The 20,269-nt window shown below is 36.6% G+C and overlaps 1 protein-coding gene across 4 annotated transcripts in view; it reads left to right on the top strand.

Annotated features, from left to right (window-relative positions):
* Nucleotides 1–20,269, top strand: part of LOC117229102 (uncharacterized) — a 568,421-nt gene that overhangs the window by 430,707 nt on the left and 117,445 nt on the right. For all 4 annotated transcript variants that reach the window (XM_033485265.2, XM_033485264.2, XM_076523851.1 and 1 more), the window contains exon 5: nt 1,531–1,674. In XM_033485265.2, coding sequence (XP_033341156.2) covers nt 1,531–1,674 — 144 coding nt within the window. The remainder of the gene's footprint in view (nt 1–1,530; nt 1,675–20,269) is intronic.

Below are 20,269 nucleotides of genomic sequence, written 5' to 3'. Positions count from 1 at the left end.
TTCTTTAACTATCATTATTCATTAAATATTATATAATACTTATTTTATTAAATATATTTTATTAATTATTATTAATATCATTCCTTATTTTTGTAATTTAATATCAAATCGACTTATTCTTGCAAACAATTGCTTTCTACGTTTTTCCATACGTATTTACACATGCTGGTATGAAATATTTTAGAAATTTAAAAATTATATAGGTCAGTTGAGGTCACTTCGTAGCTACCAATCAGCTCAAGCCAGTTCAAAGACTGGCATGTTCATTTATCGTGTGACGTATCGCTCAGTTTTGCTCGTCCATTGCACAAAGGAACCCGCTGGTCTGTGCATCTGATACACTTCGCAGTTCTGGAAGGCAGAATCAGAGAAAATTCATTTCCCTTTAAAACCGCAACGATTTCGCGGTACTAAATTAATTTGAAGGTATATTTTAGACTCGAATGAAAGCTTTGGTCAGAGAGAAAAGTGGATAACACATTTGCTGGATTTTCTAAAAAAGAAATAACGGTAGATCCACAGAATTTCTTACGGGAGAAAAATAAACTTTGGTTATCCTAATTTTCTAAGAAAGATGCCTTCTACGAAAATAAATAAATAAATTTTAATAGGATAGCTTAATTTTGTAAGGAAGAAATATAAATTTATATTACCAAATTTTCTACGAAAGAAAATTAAATTTTAATGGATTGGCTTCATTTATTAAGAAAGAAAAATAGATTTTAATAGACTAGCTTAATTTTTTGTAAGAAAGAGAAACATATTTTAATAGACCAGCTTAATTTATTAAAAAAGGAAAATAGATCTTAATAGACTAGCTTAATTTGTTAAGAAAGGAAAATAGATTTTAATAGACAAGCTTAATTTTGTGTAAGAAAGAGAAACATATTTTAATAGACCATTTTAATTTATTAAAAAAGAAAAATAGATCTTAATAGACTAGCTTAATTTGTTAAGAAAGAAAAATAGATTTTAATAGACAAGCTTAATTTTTTGTAAGAAAGAAAAACATATTTTAATGGACCAGCTTAATTTATTAAAAAAGGAAAATAGATCTTAATAGACAAGCTTAATTTTTTGTAAGAAAGAGAAACATATTTTAATAGACCAGCTTAATTTATTAAAAAAGGAAAATAGATCTTAACAGACTAGCTTAATTTGTTAAGAAAGAAAAACAGATTTTAATGGACTAGCCTAATTTTGTAAGAAAGAAAAACATATTTTAATGGACCAGCTTAATTTTCTAAGAAATAAATACAAATCATGATAGTTAATTACAGTTTGCCCGATCACGTGCGTGATCAATGAATGCAGAATTCACGAGACACGTTGACTGATTAGTCGCAAATTGTTAACGCTGACCACTCAATCATCCGCTGATAAAGTAGTTACAGTCGGCCGCTATACTGGCAATCAGTTTTCGATCGGCAAACCATCTATATGATTCCCAGCTAAACGAAAAGCCATTTTTATCCTGGCACCGTAAACAGGTATGTACACAGCGTATAGATCGAGTCTCTTTGTTCGCAGCGTGCATAGCATCATACGCCACGGAGACCGTGATGACATTATGCCATGGAAAACGCCGTTGCACCGTGGTAGCAAACAGTTCGACGTTCGGTGAACCCTGCAGCCCCGACAGCAAGACCTATCTGAGGGTTGTCTACACATGCGGTGAGTACTTTGTTATATTCTTACCCTCGAAAACAGAACCGTCCAATTCTTCAGCATAGTGAATTGGAAATAACTAAAAAATAAAACACGCCTTTTAGAGTACGCGTGTTTCGTTCAAAGAAATATTATAAATATAATGTTATAAATATCATGAATATTATAAATATTATAAATATTATAAATATTATAGATATTATAAATATCATAAATATTATAAATATTATAAATATTATAAATATAATATAAATAATATAGATAATATAAATAATATAAATATTATAAATATTATAAATAATATAAATAATATAGATAACAGAAATAATATAAATATTATAAATATTATAAATAATATAAATAATATAAATAATATAGATAATATAGATAATATAAATAATATAAATATTATAAATAACCTAAATATTATAAATATTATAAATAATATAGATAATATAGAGATAATATAAATAATATAAATAATATAAATATTATAAATATTATAAATTATATTGCTTCAATTTTTCGACAAGTTCACAGTTGAATAAAAATCTTATCAATTCTCCCTCGATTGAAATGCGTTTAAAACGATCATCGATCAGTGGACCGCTGATATTTATGCAGGGGCCAGCTAGACATCGATTATTTTTTTTCCTAATCATTTTTGTGAGTCGAGCATAATACAATAGAACGTTTGAATTGACACATTTTCTGTCACAAACGCGTCAAACTCGCAGTCTATCAGTTTAAACGAACGGTGTACGTTTTCACGATTGGAAGTCGTTTATTTCATTGTCCGGGGCTGAAATTCCATAGGAACGCATTGTTATATTTCACCGGAGCACATTTTATCGTGTTTCATTTATTGGCAAGCGACGCGAACGCGTGAAATCTGCGGCCTCTGGTGATCGGGAACGAACAAGACCGGAAGCCGGAAGGGAAATCTCGAAAATTTCGAAAATTTCGTTTGCCACCGCTGACAATTTTGATACAACCGTCGCGTAAACGAATACTTTATACTTGAAGCTTCGGCTACATTAAGCGGAAACGTCAGCGTTGACTATTTCTGTAGATTCGGGACCAGGGGGTAGATCGACGGCGGTGTGTGCGTGCGCGTGCGCGGTGTGTGCGTGTTCCACCAAAAAAGCGAAATTGATATCATCGAACCAGAAGTGATAACGCACTCTGCTCGCAATCGCCGGAAAAATCCAGGTCAAATTCATTGAACATTTTTCTCGAGTGATCAATGGGCCGGAACATTTGTTTTCGCCGAATGTTTGACTTCCTCTGATCTCATATGAAACCGTGCACTCGGAAAAATATTCGTCGTTATATAACAAATCGCGTGGTTTTATTGCAAGCGCCGGAGGGGGGGGGGGGGGGGACAACTGCGCAAGGGCTCGGTTCGATTCGATGCTGATTGCAACCGAACACGTTGCAAAACCGGACACAATTTATTTGTATTAATAGCAACCTTTCGCGCAACGTTTAATTGGCATCTGCGTCACGACGTCAGCACGTCGACGAGCATTTCTTCCGTTGTTGTTCTAGCCGTTCCAAATTATTCCGACGCGAATGCATTGCAACCGGCTTGTTACGAGTTCGATTTTCAATTACTCTAACAATAACATCGTTCATTACATCTGATATTTCATGATATTTGTATAAACAATCGGCGTGTTTGTAGGTTGCGTTTGTTGGCTGCGTTTATAGATCCTGTTTGTGTAGGTTATGTTCACAGGTTGCGTTCGTAGAATTGGCGAAGTGCGGTACTAAAATTCGACAGAATTAATTACAACGTCGGATCGAATTTTGGGGAACGTTTTATGCGAAGTTTAATGCATGTTTGCGGAACATTTTTGATAGATAATTGTGCACACTTATGGTTGTACAATAGAATTCATTCGTTCAAAAATGTTATATATCCGTCGTCGCGAAGATCACTTTCGTAAAACAATGTTTGCGAATAACGATTTTTAATATTTCATTTTAGTACTTACGCGTGGATTAAAAACTGTTTGTAACAGGATTAAATACTTGACGCACGCCTCCTGATGTTTGGCGAATTATGGACAAAGCTTCACAGATTAATGATAATGGGTAAAGTCAACTTTATAGTTATTAAAAATAAGACATATGAAATCGTTTCATTCAAAAATTAACAAAGTATGTAGACATACTATGAAAATATATATTCGATATATATTTTCATATTTTTTCGTATTATATTAAATACATACTTATGTATTTAGATATATAAATAGATCGATGTTTAGATATATAAATATATTTAGATATAAAAATATATTTAATATATACTTCCATATTTTTGTATCATATCAAATACATATTTATATATTAACCCCTTAATGCACAATTTAAAAAAAAAAAAACCGACCAAAAAAAATAAATTTTTTTTATCTAAGAAAATACATATTTGGACCTTAATTTCAATAAATATGTAAAAAAAATGCAAAAATTACTAAAAATTCAATAAAAATAGTGGATAAATAATTATAGTAAATATTGAATCGCATTGCAGATCGAATTTTGTACCCATCGTACTGTTTTTCAATTAATATAGGTAACATAACATAAGTTGCGACGCCGACCGTATATATACGGGTCTGCACATTTTGGCCGGTTTTGCACGCCCGTGTTAATAGGTTTCTGCGCGTTAAGGGGTTAAGATATATAAATATGTATTTAATATAGTACGAAAATACGGAAGTATATATCAAATATATTTTTTAAGTCTACTTAATAATATACAAATATACTACTACATATACTTTGTTAATTTTTGAATGAAACGATTTAACACGTCTTATTTTCGATAAAAATATAAAGTTAGACAGTACATATTTTCCAAACGCAGAATACTTGAATTCTAAATGTATTATTGTATTATTATTATTAAATGCATTATATATACGCGTATACATTAAATGCGTATTAATAATCCTGTCGCAAACAATTTCTTAACAGTTACGTTTAAACGGAAAGAGAAATATATAAAGTTAATTATGACCGAAAACGAACGAAACGCAGCAATTGGTCGGGCCACAGTAACCAGCTCCGCTACCCTATAATTTCGCGGAACGAGCGAGGGCAACAATGCGAGTGGCCGGTCGTTATTCGGCAACGTGGACGCGATAATTTGACGGCTCTCGGGCCGGCAGGAAACGATGGCGAGTGTCATTAAAAATATCCGCGGCTGAATCCGGATGAGTTCTCAACCCAGTTACGAAGAAAGGCGATAGGGGGGCTGCGTGGGCGCCGTTCGGGGGGAGGAGAAGTCTTCCGGGTGTTCCGCGAGCTGCGAGGGCGGCTCGCCGCGGAGCACAATGAAATAACTTCGTGTTACAGGCAACGGACTCCGCTCGTTATGGCACATTGTACGCCCGATGCCCGGGCGAATTCTTGGACGAACAAACGTGGCGGTTGTTAAAGGCCGGCCAGTATCATTATTCCGGAATTTTACGCGAAAATGCGCCGGCGAGATGGCGGCCGATACCGTCGGGGGAGAGTCGTTAGTGGCCCGTGGCTAGATACGGGAGATGTTTTTGAAAATTTCACGCTCCGCCAGCCGGGCTCAGATTACAAAATTACCCGTACCACGTGGCCCCGTACCCACCGCGGCTCTCTTTGTTCCTCCTTCTTTTTTTTTCCGGTTGCTCCTCCGCTTTGTCCGCCGCGCCGGGGCTCGATCGCCCGGCTCGATTTTCTTTTTTCATACGCCAACAACGCGACACCGTTTTCTTCTACGCGCGTTGTTGCTTCGCAGCTTTCGATGGCTCTTTCGCTGCTCTGTTTTCGGTGTTCGTGTACTTGAGAGTTTATCGGAGCGTTTTACCCTTCGCGATCGAAGCGAGGGGTTGACTTTAGCAACGAAATAGTTTCTCCGGCATTGAGTATTTTTATTTTGCGTGACTTATTGTTGGGGCATTTGACGCGAAGGGTTAAATAAATCGCGGATCTTAACGAGTATTTCAACAATTCGAAGCTAAAATGTCGTGGATTGTTCGAATGTTTTAAAGTTTAGTCGATTTTATAGCACTCGGAATGAAATAATTACTTTGATAAAATTGGTCGAACTTGTGATAATGCTTTGGTACCAATTTTAATTTTGTAGACCATTAGAAATAAATTAGATTGGTCTGTTTTACAAGTTGTCACTTTTTCGAATGTTTAATTTTGGAGAAAAAATTTCCTGAAAGATTTATATGATTGTCCGTAAATTAATTTCATTACCTGTATGTATAATTTTACAGAAAATTGAAATAATTGAGTTTATTATTGAATGTATTATTGAGTCCATTACTGTGTTTATTATTGAGTGTATTATTCAGTGTATTATTGAGTTTATTACTGTATTAATTATTGAATTTATCATTGAGAGTATTATTGAGAGTATTATGGAGTTTATTACTGTATTAATTATTGAATTTACTATTGAGAGTATTCTCAATAATAAATTCAATAATTAACTCAATATTGAGTTTATTATTAATATTATATTTTATAATATTATATATATATATATATATATATATATATATATATATATATATATATAGAGAGAGAGAGAGAGAGAGAGTTTATTATTAATATTATATTGAGTTAATTCTTGAGTGTATTATTGATTTTGTTATTAATCTTATTATTCACCTTATTATTGATTTTATTATTGATCTTAATATAGATTTTATTATTGATTCTATTATTGCATTTACGAGTAAGTTTATTTACTACAACAGCTACGTCCGTCAGCATTCTTCAATAAATTCCTCGTGACAAATAAAATGGTATCCGCTATATGAGCCGTTTATTTTGAAAGTGCCATAAGTCACTTTGTTTTTAAGTCGATATATTCAAGGGTTCGCGTTTGAACACGTTTAAAAATATGGATGCTAACTTTCGAGAAGATTGACTTGTATTTGTTATCTCAGGATACTGACATTTTTCTCAGTATAAATAATTTCGTATAAACATCAAAAAATCACCACTTTTCATTACGGTAAAGTGACTTATGCCACTTTCAAAATAAACGGCTCATGCTTTAGTTTCAAAAAACTTCAAACGCGTTCATAAACAAACGCTAAAAGCGAATACTAATTCCGCCTCGCCTCGCCCCGCCTAGCCTAAACTAATTACTAGTTTGGGCTAGCCGTCACTAACGTAGAAGTTCGATGAAGCATACGAAAAGTTCGGTCAAGATCGAGCCACCGTTCGATAGTTGGACGAAAGTGTAGTCGAGCGTCGATGGTCCAGCACTGTTCGACCTGCGAATGATTTACTATAGCTTGCTTGAGCTCGTGGAAGCTATCAATTGTCCCGGGTATCTTTACGTCAAAGAGATAATTTCAGGACGGTTGAAAATGGCAAGAAACAGAAGTTTCTATTGTTTCAGAAATACGAACATTCCTTTTGGAGTGTGTAGTTCTATGTATATACGTAGCAACTGGAGTGTAGGTGTTTCATGTAATAGTAAGAGGGCTGTGTTCGACCGCATACCACTTGTCTCGGTATTTATGAGAGATGTTCGATGAGAAAAACGTCAGATTTATACTCGAGATCGTTGCACGTGTACAACAAGGACCTGTTACTGTGCCGAAGGAGCATTTAAGGAGGTTATGAAATATTTCCTACTTGCTAGGATATTTATATTTTATTATTATCGCACACAGATTTCCAGATGCAATTTCTGTGGAAAGCATTCTTGACATTAATCAGTGGATTGCCGATTTTTGTGCAAAATAAAAATTGTCTAAATCAATTCTAACAAGTAGAAACCAAATAGAAAGTTCTTTCTTTTTTAAATAATTTTAGTGGATCGTAAATAATACAGCGACAATTTTTAATTCTTTTAATCTTTCTACTATTTAACTTTCTACTAAACGAAGCATTTCAATTGACTCCTCAAATGCATCTATCTTAAAACATTAACCAGACTTTATCGATAAAATTCATTATTATGGAAAAAGTGTCTCAACTATCAATAATGAACGTAACGTAATTTTTTTCTATTAATTTCTATAATCTTTCAATGAGTCTTTATCCGATCATTTTCTAATTTTATTTTTATAACGATGTAGACACCTTCGTGCAGGATTGGGCTCAAAATATTCTAAACACCTTGAAATTTAAGTATATATTTTTGTTTTCACTAAAGTTACAATTTAAATAGCCAATGGTCGCTACTTTTTACGCACGACGAGTATACTCGTCGCGACATAAAATACTGCCGCTTCTCCGTGACGAGAATACACGTCGCGACACAAAATACTGCCACTTCCCAGTGACGAGTATACTCGTCGCGACACAATATACTGCCACTTCCCCGTGACGAGTATACACGTCGCGACACAAAATACTGCCACTTCCCAGTGACGAGTATACTCGTCGCGACACAATATACTGCCACTTCCCCGTGACGAGTATATTCGTCGCGACACAAAATACTGCCGCTTCTCCGTGACGAGTATACTCGTCGCGACATAAAATACTGTCTCTTCTCCGTGACGAGTATACTCGTCGCGACACAAAATACTGCCACTTCCCCGTGACGAGTATACTCGTCGCGACACTAAATACTGTCCCTTCTCCGTGACGAGTATATTCGTCGCGACACAAAATACTGCCACTTCCCAGTGACGAGTATACTCGTCGCGACACAAAATACTGCCACTTCCCCGTGACGAGTATACTCGTCGCGACACTAAATACTGTCCCTTCTCCGTGACGAGTATACTCGTCGCGACGCAAAATACTGTCGCTTCTCCGTGGCGAGTATATTCGTCGCGACACAAAATACTGCCACTTCCCAGTGACGAGTATACTCGTCGCGACACAAAATACTGCCGCTTCTCCGTGACGAGTATACTCGTCGCGACACAGCTGATTGGTTAACGAACCCCGAGATCGGTGTCGCGTTCAAATGGGAGCGGTGAAAGGGACCGAGCCCTTTTCATTTGGCATTGCCGAAAGTCGGAGACACCAAGGTATTGGAAGTAACCATTGGCAGGGCGTTTGGGTGGCATACGACCGATAATTATTCACTTGCCACCGCTTCAAACAATGGCTATTAAGCCCCGGCGCTTTCGTTCGAACTGACTGGCCATTAAGTACAGAAACGAGCCATCCGGAGTGAAAAGCCATCAGCGGAACTTCCCGCGAGCCGGGCTCGCGTCAATCGTCCCGAAGCTTTTTGGGTCAATCGACGGCATTAACGTGGGACCTTCAACCCGTGAGCGCGAGCGAGCGCCTGCACGAACCCGACCATTTTGTTGTTTGCTCATTAGGCCGTCCGCAAATTGAGATAGGTTCCGGCATTTTTACCTCGACCAATTATCCCGTGTATCGTTGTCCCACATTATCCTGCGAAGCAGTAGGCCGTCGCGTCGCAATTCCAATTATGCTCGCCGCTCCGTGCACTCCATTTTATCCAGCCCGCCTCCGAAAAATGTATTATAACTCGCATTTGATAGCAGCTTTCACGGCTCTTCGCATTTTTTGTACGGCTTATCGAACCCGTTAAAACACGGCCGGTCCAGCCGTCAATACGCTTTTTCTTCTGCACCGATCTTTTCTTTTTTTTTTCTGCACACTTTTCCCAGCGAGAGGCGCGACGAATTCGTAGCTCCGCGCAGGTTTTCGCGGATCTTTATGCGAAACGAGAATTGTCGGCATCGACCGAGCGTGTTGGAATCACATTTTCGACAACTTTTTCGCTTATCTCTTAAAACGTAATCTGTAAATGTTAAATCGTTCGATAGATCAGTGAAGTAAATTATAATGTTGCTATGAATTATCGTTATTCTAAATTGGCTTAATGATAAATTTGGTCAGTGAATATTAGTTGTAAGAGGCAGCAGTCAGTTCGCGGTTCATATATTCTGATAGATGCGGAATTTTTGTGGAAAATGAAAATAATCTTCATTAATTGCAAGATATAGGAACTGCATAGACATATTTTCCTTTTCTTAATTATTTTAACGATTTGACAGCGATGCCATAATATCTTTAAATTGTTTGTATTATTTTCTATTTTGCATTTGAGATCTACTCATTTTTGTCATAAATGCATAAAGACCGCAGTCTACTGATAAGGTTCGTGCGATAAATCTGGAGCTTTTGTAAATGATATTAATATAAAAAATATCATAGAATATAATATATTATTATAATAAAATATTAATGTCATAATATTTATATTATGTTATTATAATAATATTAATATTCAAATATTTATATTACATTATTATAATAATATTAATATTCAAATATTTATATTATATCATTATAATAATATTAATATTAGATATTTATTATGTAATAATAATAATAATAATATCATCAAATATAATATCAGATGTTAATCCCAGACTACCAGTAAACGCTGAATCGTTAAAACGTTGTTAAACAGCTAGGACGTGAACATCGAATTGTGCCAATTATTATTTTCCACCATCTTCCATTCCGATCTTAACAAATTGCGAATAATGCATCGACGTTCCCGAACGCCTCGAATCTACCTGCAATTCCGTATTTCTTCTACCTTCTTTTTTATCATAAATGCATAAAATCCGCAGTTTATTATTGAGATAACTTCTGCTTCTAAAAATGCATTCCTCTTCGCCAAGGTAGACGCGACAATACGTTTCCGTGATTTTCGACCTGTAAATAACAACTTCGAGTGAAAATGGCGATTGAACGGTAGATAGAGAAATCAATTTACCTGTTGGAATTTTTCCCCCTCTCGTTGGTTATGCATGCAGGCTTACAGGCCGGTCTATTCTGAATTGCAAAGCGACTCGTCTATTTAATATTTCGCCGCGGGAGAATATAATCATAAAGTCGCTATCAATTCTCAGGTTTCATGAATGTAACGGATCGACGCCTTCTGCGGGATACCCGCGGTATGCAAACAACGGAAGTTGCACGATGCAGAATACGTTTCTGGCGACACCATTTTTTAAATATTTCGCCAGAGACCGACGCCGGAAACCTTGCATCAATTTTAATCAAACAACGCCCGTATCTTATGAAGACGAGACCATTGAAGAAACCGCGAAATTCTGCATCGCGGAACGAACTCGTGGATTTTTTCTTCGTACAGTTATTGCTCGTTCGCAACGTTTTAGTTAAAATCAAACGAGGAGCACAGAGGAAAATACGAATGATTTCATATTTGAATTACAGCGTGGATTTCGTCCATTTGTGACAAATACGAGTACATTGAAAGATTTTAAGAATATCTATGTTATTTTATATGAACTTTATTGATTTTCTTACGGATTGCATAATGGTCCATCTCCTTCGATAAAATAAAACAGATAAAATAAAGCGATAAAATAGAATAATATAAAACGAGATCGAATGGAATAAAATACAATGAATGAAACTCAATTGGAATACAATCATTTATACAACGAAGAACATCCATAGATTGCTTTGAACTCTCTGAAATTTGTTAACCCTTTCATGGGTACGAATTTTCAAGAATATTATAATTCAATAAGAATTTTCAACGATGCAAATACTTGAGCCTGGTGTTCCAAGTGCGCCTTAAAACTGGATGGGAAACATAGTTCCAAGTGTCTATGAAAGGGTTAAAGAAATTATGACATTCCTGCTCGGCTGCTGTTTTAATTCGTTATTTAATCGACGGATAAAACCTGTAATCCACGTAACGATTCGCAACTTCTAATTAGAAATGATAATGCAGCGACGAGGTTGGAGATTAATTTCCATTTGTCCGGAATCGATCCGCGTGTCCGCACGAAGCCCGGCCGCGAAGCGTGTCGGTTAATGCGTGCTCCTCGGGTGGCGTTTACTTCGTGTAACAGTTGGCGGTAGCGCGGCATTAATCTTAATATCGGGCTTGTTAATTAATCTACTTCAGTGTCGTGTTAAATATCACCGGCAGCCGGTCGGCGAATTTATTCGAATCGTTTGGGCCGATTAACGCGGCGGCGGCGGTGGCGGCGTGCACCGAAGAAACCGGCCGAGGAAAATTAACAGCGGATCCGTGACAGACGCGGACGTGTAACACGTGCAAATAGCCCGCGTAACGAGAGTAAAATCCGATGATAGATATGCGTGAATGCAAATAACCGAAGTCGGTCTAATTGCATGCTAACGACGGCGTCGGATTCGCGGACCGAGAAGAAATCAAGACGTAACCCACGTCCGCCTTCGGCTGATGAAATATTAATCGGGGGCTGTTTTTTATTCGCCGACCGCGGCTACCGACTGACGTATCAGTTCCAGATCGGCGCGTCGAGCTCGGATCGCCGTTTTCTTGCTGTCAGTATCGGGCAATGACACGCGGGCACCATGATTAATTGCGGCCGCTTATGGGCGCCACTCGCCTTAGCTGCCGCTTAATGCTCCTCCTCGAGCGCGTCGGCCTCGAGAAATTCAATTTTCCAAGTGGAATTCAATTTTTCTGGCGTCTCGCGTCCCGAAAGTCAATTTAACGACGACTACGGTGCGAATATTCCGGCGAAATCGAATTTGTCCGCATCAATTTCTGGCAACAACGGGTTGCTTTCTCGTGTCGTTGCCGAGTCGTGCCAGTTCGATTACATTGTCATTCGATTTCGCAATTTGATTACGCTGTATTTTAATTACGTAGTTATTCCGCCACGTTGTAATTCAATTTTATGATTCGGATCTTTTTGTTAATTTTATTGCTAATTACTTCGATCGCTAGTGTAATTGAAATGCGACGTAATCGAAACACAATGTAATTGAAATACAATATAGTCGAAATAAAATATAATCGAAATAAACAACGTACTCGAAATACAACGTAATCGAAATATAATGTAATTATATTTCCTTCTCTTATTGTCTATCAATTTATTATACTTTAATCCACAATTTTAATCAAATTACATCATGATTCGTAATTAACGTATTTCTTTCATTTCTAATCAAATATAATTGTACTCCATTTGCAATTACGAATTACACGGTAATTGAATTGAATGGAAATCTGAATTAAGAATTACAATGTGATCGAATCATATAATGTCATTTCTTCAAGCGAACAATCGAAAATGTACTTTCTTGATCATTCATAATAATCCGTTATGATCAGAATGCACACATTTATCAATTTATAAGACGCAAGACAAGAATCCACGTTACCAAATGCTGATGACACGTTTATACGTTTTTACAAGACGAAATTTATCGGACGTTGGTATAAGTTCTTCTCTTATCGCGAATCGCTACGATCGAAATTGATCCGACCGTCGGAAACGGACGCTGATATGACGAAGAGAAAACGCGACGTAAAACCAGCAGCGAGGAAAACAAAAATGGCGGGGTACGAAGAAAAATGGCGGAAGTCTGTAGGGCGGGCGAGAGAAAAGTTCCTCCGGCTTTTCGAATAAAAGACGAGAGCAAGTACCGCGGCTGACCGTAATTCCTTCGTGTTTACTATCCGTGATAACGGAATAGGATGGCTGTCCGACGCGACACAGGATTCAGAAATCACGAAAGACATCCGCTGTTTCCGCCTGACGTTCGTTCCGAGCTATTTACAGTTCCGCCGCTCTTCTTTCCAAGAATTTTACTTCCGCCCCGTTACCGAGACAATTATTTGAGCACGTAACGGCCAGCGATGCGATGGGCTTTTTTGTCAGTCGCTTCCAAATGCTCGCCGGCCGACACTTCCTCCGACAGCAACGAGAAGCTTCGACCGATCATTTATGGACAGGTGGATCAAGAAATTATTCTGTGATTCATAGATTGGTCCATTATTAGATTTTCTTGCGAGACTTTTCTTTAATTGAATTTTTTAATGGAATTTTCCTAATTGAGCTTTTCTAATTGAAGTTATCTAATTGAATTTTCCTATTTGTATTTTCCTACTTGAATGTTTCTACTTGAATTTTCTAATTGGATTTTTCTAATTGAATTCTCCTAACGGAATTGTTCTATTTGAATTTTTCTAATTGAATTTTTCTATTTGAATCTTTCCAATCGAATTTTTCTAATTGAATTTTTCCTAACAGAATTTTTCTATTTGAGTTTTTCTAATTGACTTTTCCTAATTGAATTTTCCTAACGGAATTTTTCTGGTTGAATTTTCCTAACGGAATTTTTCTAATTGAATTTTTCCATTTGAGATTTTTAAATAGAATTTTTCTAGTTGAACTTTTATAATTGAGTTTTTCTATTTGAACTTTTATAATTGAATTTTTCTATTTAAAGTTTTTAAATTGAATTTTTCAAATTGAATTTTTCAAATTGAATTTTTCTAATTGAGTTCTGTGCAAATTTCAATACACACACAGTTGTTACTTAGCGTACAAAGTATTTTAAATGCAATTTATTATAAATTAGTTGCCTTACAATATATTACTTGTATTTATTATCCACGTAACAGCGATATGATGAAATGATCGAAATTCGCAACAAAGTTGCAAGACTTTCATTGGAAAATTCACAGTCTCGTTCATTAGACATAGTAGTTGTCCACGCGATGTTTAGTGGCACGTAAAAGAAACCGGCTGGATGTTCGCAGAGGTAAATGAAGCAACAAATATAGAGGTTGCCAGAGTTGCATTAAAATAATCTACTATAATCTCCTTATAGAAAGAGAGAGAGAGAGAGAGAGAGAGAGAGAGAGAGAGAGAGAGAGAGAGAGAGAGGTTAACTGAAAGGTTAAATTAAAAACAGCTTCCACCGTTAAGAAGCTTTTAGCTTTTAGCATTAAGAATGTCAAATGGTTTCGCTCTTAATTCCGTACTTTCCAAGTTGACTGTGCATTGTTAAACCGTTAATGGCAATAAGGCTGATTGTAATACGTTGCGCAGTTATCGATCCAATTTTCTTAACGGGAAGAATTTTGCAACGCGTTTGCATTGGTTGCATTAATCGATGTCAACGTGCGCTAGAAATTTGGAACGATCAAAGACTTTGCAAGCACCTGCTCTCGCAAGTAGAATAATCGTACCGATCCGATAATCCGTGAGAAATTGAAGACAGCCTCTTGACAGGCCTCGCTACCACCATTTTTCTTCGCTCTGTCACTTCGGCCCGCTTTTGTTCACCCTTCTTTCGCTTGTTTTACTGTTTCTGTCGGCGCGCCTCCTCGCTTTCTGGTACGTCATCGAGAAAATTTAACGAGGACAAATGAAGCGGAAAGGAAAGGATGCGAGTTGCTCGCGCGCGCGCGCGCGCTCCTGATTCCGCGAAGCAAACTTTCCGCTCATACTTCGCCAGCGATGATTCATAAATTTTCGATCAGTTCTCGTTGCCGTTATCTATCCGGGATGCCTCGTCCGAGTCAATTACTACGAGATCTTCCTAATTAGATGTGCGAAAATTGCTCGCGAACATTTGATCGTTTTTATTTCATTTTATTTTATTTTATTTGTCTTTATTATTTCCAATATAGAATGATTCGTGAAGGAAATAATTTATCGTTTAGATCCTGGGTCTAGCGATTGATAAACAAAATTGTTATTTTATGTAAAAATCCACAGTCTATTCGTAACGTTTTAAACGTAAGAATAAATATGATCCATGATTACATTAATTATTTACTACCACGATTACATTATTATAATTACATTAATTAATTCTCGCAATAGAGTAAGTGTAGGTATTAAATGGTTTCTCAACGAAGGCAAACTTTGACAGAGAAAATAAGGCAATTAATAAAGCCAATAAATTGTCAACTTAAGCTATACCTGTTATTTTGTAACCTGAATATTTACTTTTCTGAAAATATTGGATCTCTGGAAGCACAAATTTCATTAAAAAACGCAATATAAAGAAACCATGCGTGTGCATATATTAGTGCATATATGTATATTAGTACATATATTATAGTTACTATAATATAGTATATTATTATTAGTATAATATTATAATATTATATAATTATAATATATATTATAATTATATAGTATTTTATAATATATTTATATTTATTATATAATAATACTATATTTATATATAATATTATTATATAATATTATATATTATTATTAGTATAATATTAGTACATATATTAATGCATACATTATTAGATTCATTTTTAGAAGATTACACGCTCTAAAACGGATTGTATTACTTTTACAAAATACCGCAGTATTTGGGGTCGCCAGCAGTAATACCCACGCTTACCCTACCTGCTCTAGAATGACTCGGCGAAAAGAAGCGATTCATTCGTCGCCAGATTTGTAATAATAATTACTCGAATCCGTGGGAAGCGATGAACACCGCGGCGAGAATTGTTCAATTCCTCGGCGTCGAAGACTGGCCACGTATTTAATAAGGCTGTTGATGGTGTCAAACCATCGTGCACTACATCGCAAAGTACTTTGATGTACGCGGATAATTCATGCGGATCCAATTAGACTTTGAGATCGCCCCGTAATTATTCCGGGTCAATGGTCTAACGCCGGGACGAACTGGAAGAAGGGAGCACCGCAGCCACGCTTTGCAAACGGCATCATATTTAGAATGGGAATTACGTTTGATTTCGTCGACGTTACAACACCTATGGTTGCCCGGGCGCAACAATTGCGCGTAGTTTCGCGTGCGTATCAAACTTTGATCAGTTTCGATGATCTGTGGACAACGACCAGTCGAAAACTGGAAAGCGTGTGCAATTCAGAAGTCAATTTAACTTGGGAGTAGACAGAAATTCATTTCCGGAGACTGTATTCGTTTTTTGTATTAATTTCGTAGAAAAGACGTAAGAATTTTTATTGTACACTGTTTTTATAGAGAAGAAATCAGAATTTTTATTGTACAGTGATTTTGTAGGAAAGAATTAAGAATTTTTTGTCGTTCATTGATTTCGTAGAAAAGGAGTAAGAATTTTTATTGTACACTGTTTTTTTTTATAGAAAAGAATTAAGAATTTTATATCGTTCATTGATTTCGCAGAAAAGACGTAAGAATTTTTATTGTGTATAGTGTTTTTTATAGAAAAGAAATAAGAATTTTTATTGTATACTGCTTTTACAGAGAAGAAATAAGAATTTCTATCGTACACTGATTTTATATAAAAGGAGTAAGAATTTTTATCTCGTACATTGATTTCATAGAAAATAATTAAAAATTTTGTATGGTTTATTGATTTCGTAGAAAAGAAGTAAGAATTTTTATTGTGTACACTGTTTTTTATAGAAAAGAAATAAGAATTTTTATCGTACATTGATTTTATAAAAAAGAATTAAGAATTTCGTATCGTTCATTGATCTCAGAAAAAAGAAGTAAGAATTTTTACTGAAAATCGATTTTCTAAAAAAGCAAGTACAAATTCGTATTGCGCATAAATTATATAAAAAAAGTTATAAGAATTTTCACTGTACACTGATTTTCTAAAAAAACAATTAAGAATTCTCACTATAGGCGTATTGATCTTACAAAGAACGTGGAAGAATTTTCACCGGAAATTGATTCCACGAAATCCGTTCCTCCATAAAAAAGAAATTTCCGAACAAACTAAGACCAAAGTCGTGGAAGTAGGATCTTCACCGTTTGAAGCAAGCATGGTTACGACGATCGTACATCTTTTTACAGAAAATTATAAGATTTATATTTATATATAAATCCTTATATATTTATATATAAATTCCAAATTCGTTAGCTCGCAGGCACGCGCGCGCGCGCGCGCCAAAAAACAAGGAAAAACGAGAAATCCCGTGGCTGGAGAGTGTCCGAATATTAATGGGGACTGGTTGTACATACGCCGGCGGAAGCTGAAGCGATAAAAACCGGCGTGCGCGGCGACGGCACGGGGAAATTCGATCTTGAGTTGAAGAATATTCGTGCGGTGGCGTGCACGCTTATTATTCCTGTGGCTTTTTCGTAGGCTGAACGTATGCGCATATTTTGCTCGGCCGCTAGGAAAAGCTGCGTACCTTATAGAGGCATGCATGACTCACTGTTAAATTAGAATACGAACCCGGCCGTGCTCCGTCTTCGTTGTTTTTATTCTTCCCCGCCGCGGCGGAGAACCGCCCGCAACAGGAGCTGGAATAGCGTTGACTAACGAGTTCGGTTTTCCAAGCAGAAGTTCGACGTTGAATGGGAACGCGTCGATACGGACGGGAACAACTGAATGCGACCGACATTATTACTGTTTTGCATAACGCCACGAACGTTTGAGTTTCGGCTCTCGCCGCGTTCAATGAGAACGTTGATTTGATTCCGCGTGGACGCGATACGCCGGAACTTCGAAAAACACAAAGCGCTTCGACATTTAAATACGTGTCAAGTGCTTTAATATTTAAATATCCGTAAAGTGCTTTAATATGTAAACATTGTCTAAACCGCTATAATTTAAATAAATAAATATATATATATTTATTTATTTAAATTAAAGCGGTTATATATATGGATGTCCCAAAAATGTCTCGCAATCCGGAAACGGCGGGTTCCTCGGATTATTTGAAGCAACTTCTTCCTTCACAAAAATTTTCTCCGAGGCACCGTTAACGAGTTATTAACGAAAAACAGTGACCAATGAGAGGCGAGCTCGGCTGGCGTGAGGCGGCCGAGCCAACAGCGCCAGCGGTCGAGCGGTCGAGTCCCAGCTTAGCTGGCGCGAAGCGACCGAGCCAACGGCGCCAGCGGTTGAGTGGTCGTCGAATCCCAATTTAGCTGGCGCGAGGCGGCCGAACCAACGGCGCCAGCGGTCGAGCGGTCGAATCCCAGTTCCGCTGATTGGCTCGGTCGCCTAGCGCCAGCCGAGCTCGCCTCTCATTGGTCACTGTTTTTCGTTAATAACTCGTTAACGGTGCCTCGGAGAACATTTTTGTAAAGGAAGAAGTTGCTTCGAATGACCCGAGGAACCTGCCACTTTCAGATTGCGAGACATTTTTGGGACACCCTGCATATATCCGCATCGTCGATGTCGATTATTTCTAGTCGCGTGTCTCTCGCATTGTCTCTACTCAATTATTTCAGCTTTGCGACCGCCTCGATGTTCCACCGAAACGTTTTGAACGGCCGAAAGCGTGGCTAATATTTAATTAAAATATATCGGTTTCGTGCTACACACGAAATCCGAAAATCATTACTTTAAAATTCGTTTCTATACATATATATATGTGTCTATGTACTCCTACGTTCGAGGTATGACGGCGTACAGAGTGACATTTTACCAATTTAGCTTGACGCGATTCCATTTGGACGACGACTCCGGTATAAAAAGAGATTCCATAAATCAATAATGCAATGTGTATTTTGTCCAAGCTTGATGTATTATTTTCAGTAATCCGTAGCAACGGAGTTGACAATTTACATAACAATGCGTGCAAACGTTTCGAACTCTCGTAATAATCCGCACGTGTTTTGAGTATTATTTTTTAATTACGATTGCAACATGCACGGCATTCAACGTTTTACGCGTTGCCATGAGTAATAAACGAGCGGTCCTTCTATTATAATCCGACGCGCGAATATCTGATCTCATACCGCGATAGGTATTATTAATTAATATATTGTTATTATATACTGTTATTAATAATAGATTATCAGTGGACTCCGGCTCGCCCATTGTGAATTCACGTCGTGTTGCCTGGAAATGCCAAACGTGGAAATGTCACTGCGGAGACATCCGATTTAGCGGAGTCAGATGCCGGCTGATATAAATAAATGCAACGCGAGATTAGTAATTGATGCAGTGATTAGTAATTGATGTAGCGATTATTATACGAAATTGTAATTACTGTTTCAAAACTACAATTATAATTTGAAACTCGGATTATTATTTGGAACGCCAATTATAATTTTAAACTTTGATTATTATTCGAAACTCTGATTATTATTTGGAACTTTGATGATTATTCGAAAATGTAAATTGTTATTAGAAACTGCAATTATAATTTGGAATTCTGATTATTATTCGAAAATGTAATTATTATTGGAAACTGCAATTATAACTTGGAACTCTGATTATTATTCGAAAATGTAATTATTATTGGAAACTGCAATTATAACTTGGAACTCTGACTATTATTCGAAATTGTAATTATTATTGGAAACTGCAATTATAACTTGGAACTCTGATTATTATTCGAAATTGTAATTATTATTCGAAACTGTGCAATTGTAATTTGAAACTCTGATTATTATTCGAAAATGTAATTATTATTCGAAACTGCAATTATAATTTGAAATTGCGATTATTATTCGAAACTCTAATTATTATTCTCGAAACTGTAATTATGATTTGAAACTCAGATTATTATTCGGAATTCTGATTATTATTTGAAGATCCGTTTTGATTCGATTTTAATTTCGTAACTTAAATCGAGGTAATCGTTGCGTAATATATGAAGAAGAGAACACAATTATCTTCGAATTTATATGTTGCTCCCTTCTTCGTGCATTCTCCTTAGCCAAATGTGTTAATTAAGCGGACCCATTGCATGGAATATTTACATTTATATTAAATGCGTTGCACTTTACAGTGCAGTAATGTAATGAGCACCATTTGCATAATAGCAAACCCGTATTTGCATCGGGTCCTACGGTTCAACGAGCGTTTCACATTCGTCCCTGTTCTTATTGCTTCGTATTGTTTGCACTAGCAGGTCACTTTTGTTGCGTCGTC

The sequence above is a fragment of the Megalopta genalis genome, chromosome 7 (genome assembly GCF_051020955.1).
Source record: "Megalopta genalis isolate 19385.01 chromosome 7, iyMegGena1_principal, whole genome shotgun sequence".
In the NCBI taxonomy this organism is placed as follows: Eukaryota; Metazoa; Arthropoda; class Insecta; order Hymenoptera; family Halictidae; genus Megalopta; species Megalopta genalis.
This window is presented reverse-complemented; position numbering and strand designations above follow the sequence as displayed.